This window comes from Fulmarus glacialis, unplaced genomic scaffold (assembly GCF_000690835.1).
Source record: "Fulmarus glacialis isolate BGI_N327 unplaced genomic scaffold, ASM69083v1 scaffold25296, whole genome shotgun sequence".
Classification (NCBI taxonomy): Eukaryota; Metazoa; Chordata; class Aves; order Procellariiformes; family Procellariidae; genus Fulmarus; species Fulmarus glacialis.
Genome location: NW_009220379.1, coordinates 2,571 through 4,695, shown reverse-complemented (window position 1 = coordinate 4,695; position 2,125 = coordinate 2,571). Strand labels below are relative to the sequence as shown.

The 2,125-nt window shown below is 63.3% G+C and overlaps 1 protein-coding gene across 1 annotated transcript in view; it reads left to right on the top strand.

The window, feature by feature from the left end:
- Positions 1–2,125, top strand: part of LOC104078920 (chromosome unknown open reading frame, human C10orf2) — a gene marked incomplete at its 5' end in the record, with an annotated part of 4,596 nt that overhangs the window by 738 nt on the left and 1,733 nt on the right. Inside the window, 3 exons of the mRNA XM_009580744.1 lie at positions 1–282; positions 811–1,051; positions 1,771–1,878. The exon at positions 1–282 is cut by the window's left edge and continues 281 nt beyond it. Coding sequence (XP_009579039.1) covers positions 1–282; positions 811–1,051; positions 1,771–1,878 — 631 coding nt within the window. The remainder of the gene's footprint in view (positions 283–810; positions 1,052–1,770; positions 1,879–2,125) is intronic.

Genomic DNA, 2,125 nt, shown 5'->3' with positions numbered 1-2,125 from the left:
TTGCCCGCAAGCTGAGCCTCAAGCGCTGCTCCCTGGTGCGCCCCGGCGACCTGCAGCCCCGGCCCTTGGAGGCTCTCAACCAGGGTCTGAACCTCACCAAGATCCTGCGTGCCGCCCTCCCCGCCAGCCACAAATCCATCGTCTCCTTCCGGCAGCTGCGCGAGGAGGTGTTTGGGGAGCTGGTCAACACTGAGCAGGTGGCCGGCATCAAGTGGGCACGCTTCCCTGAGCTCAACAAGCTCCTTAAAGGGCACCGCAGAGGGGAGCTCACGATCTTCACAGGTGATGGGAAAACGGCTGGTGGACGCGGGGAGCAGAGGGCTCTTTGGTGGCTTCACCCTCTTGGGGGTGATGCCTTATGAGTCTTCCTGGTCCCTTTCTGCTCATGGCTTCAGCTGAGTCTGTCGTGGCGGTGTGCGAGAGGCTGGGATGTATTCCTGGCTGCGGTGGGGGCCAGGCACGCCGGCGTGAGGATGGGCTCTGTGCCTGGGGCAGCACAGGGACTCCTGGGGTGTCCCTTCCGCCTGCTCCCATCTGCTGCCTCTTGTCTGAGCCCCTCTGTGCTCCCCCGCCAGCTGCCCAGCCCTTCCCTGCACCCTGCAGGGACCCGCTGGCTGCTGGAGGTGACACATGCGTGCCCAGACACGCAGCCTGGTGTGAGACACTGCTTGTTTATGGTGGTAGCACTGCAGATGGGCCACTCTTAGTCCGCTCCCCAGCACTTCTACCTCTGAACAACGCCCTGGTGCGTTCAGGACAGGTCAGATCTTCTCCCCCAGCTAATTCCTCTCGTCATTGTCCTTGTGCCAGGCCCGACGGGCAGTGGGAAGACGACCTTTATCAGCGAGTACGCGCTGGACCTGTGCATGCAGGGGGTGTGCACGCTGTGGGGCAGCTTCGAGATCAACAACGTCCGCCTGGCCAAGATCATGCTGACGCAGTTTGCTGCCCAGCGCCTGGAGGACCAGCTGGAGCTGTATGACGAGTGGGCCGACCGCTTTGAGGACCTCCCGCTCTACTTCATGACCTTCCACGGCCAGCAGAACATCAAGTATGGTCCCGCACCTTTGTCCCCGGTGGCATTTACCCCTCACGGCATGTTCTGCAGGGCACTGGGGAGCCCGGGCTCTTCTCCTGCAGTGGGTTGTGGATTTGGGGCTGGCAGGAGGCATGCTGGGGCTGGTCAAGTCCTGGGATTGGCACATGGGGACTGCGTGGCTCAACTGGCTGCATCCCTGCTCTTGCAGGGACTGTGACAGCCTCCTTCTGGTGTGGGGATGAAGGGAGGGGACCTGTCCCTGTGCTAGGTGGCTGGTCTAAAACCAGCTTCTGCCCCTGGCAGGATGTGTCTGCCCACACCCTGCTCACGTGGCAGCACTGCTGTTTGCTGAGGAGGGAGGACAGGCACCTTCAGCTCCTTTTATTCACCAGGCGCTGTGGTGCCTGCACGCATCCCCGTGTGCCCTGAGGGTCCCCGCAGGCTGGGGGGATCGTGGGACGGTGGTCAGGGGCTCTGTGGGCAGCAGCTGGCTCCTCCTGATCCAGCCACCCTTACCGGTGGGGATGGGGCTGCCCCCATCCTGCGACGGAGGAGATGTGGAGGTGGGTCGTGCCCAGGGCCTGGTGGTCAGCGGCCAACTGCCATCGGCACCAGCCTGGTGCCTCCCCGCTCTGCCTCTCCCTGTCCCTGTGCCTGGCTTAGCATCCCCATCCTTGCCTCTGCTCATCCCTGTGGCTGATCCCACCTGATCCCGGTCTCCCCCCACCCAGGACTGTGATTGACACCATGCAGCACGCCGTCTACATGTACGACATCACCCACGTGGTCGTCGACAACCTCCAGTTCATGATGGGACACGAGCACCTCTCTGTGGACAGGTAGCCCTTCTCCAAGCCGCCCCCTCCTTCCTCCACCACCCTTGTTGCTGGAGCTGGCCCTGTTGGGTATCACGGCAGGAGCTGGGGACCCACACAGGATGTCCCCTTTAGTCCTGTCTGGCAGCCCTGTTTCGTTGAAGGGCGATCACTGCCCTGGGGAGGAAGAGGTGGGAAAGGGTGAGCCGGTTACCCGAGATCCCTGTTGCGCCTCATCGCGTTGCCCACGTGGGCCCCGCTGCCCCCCGGA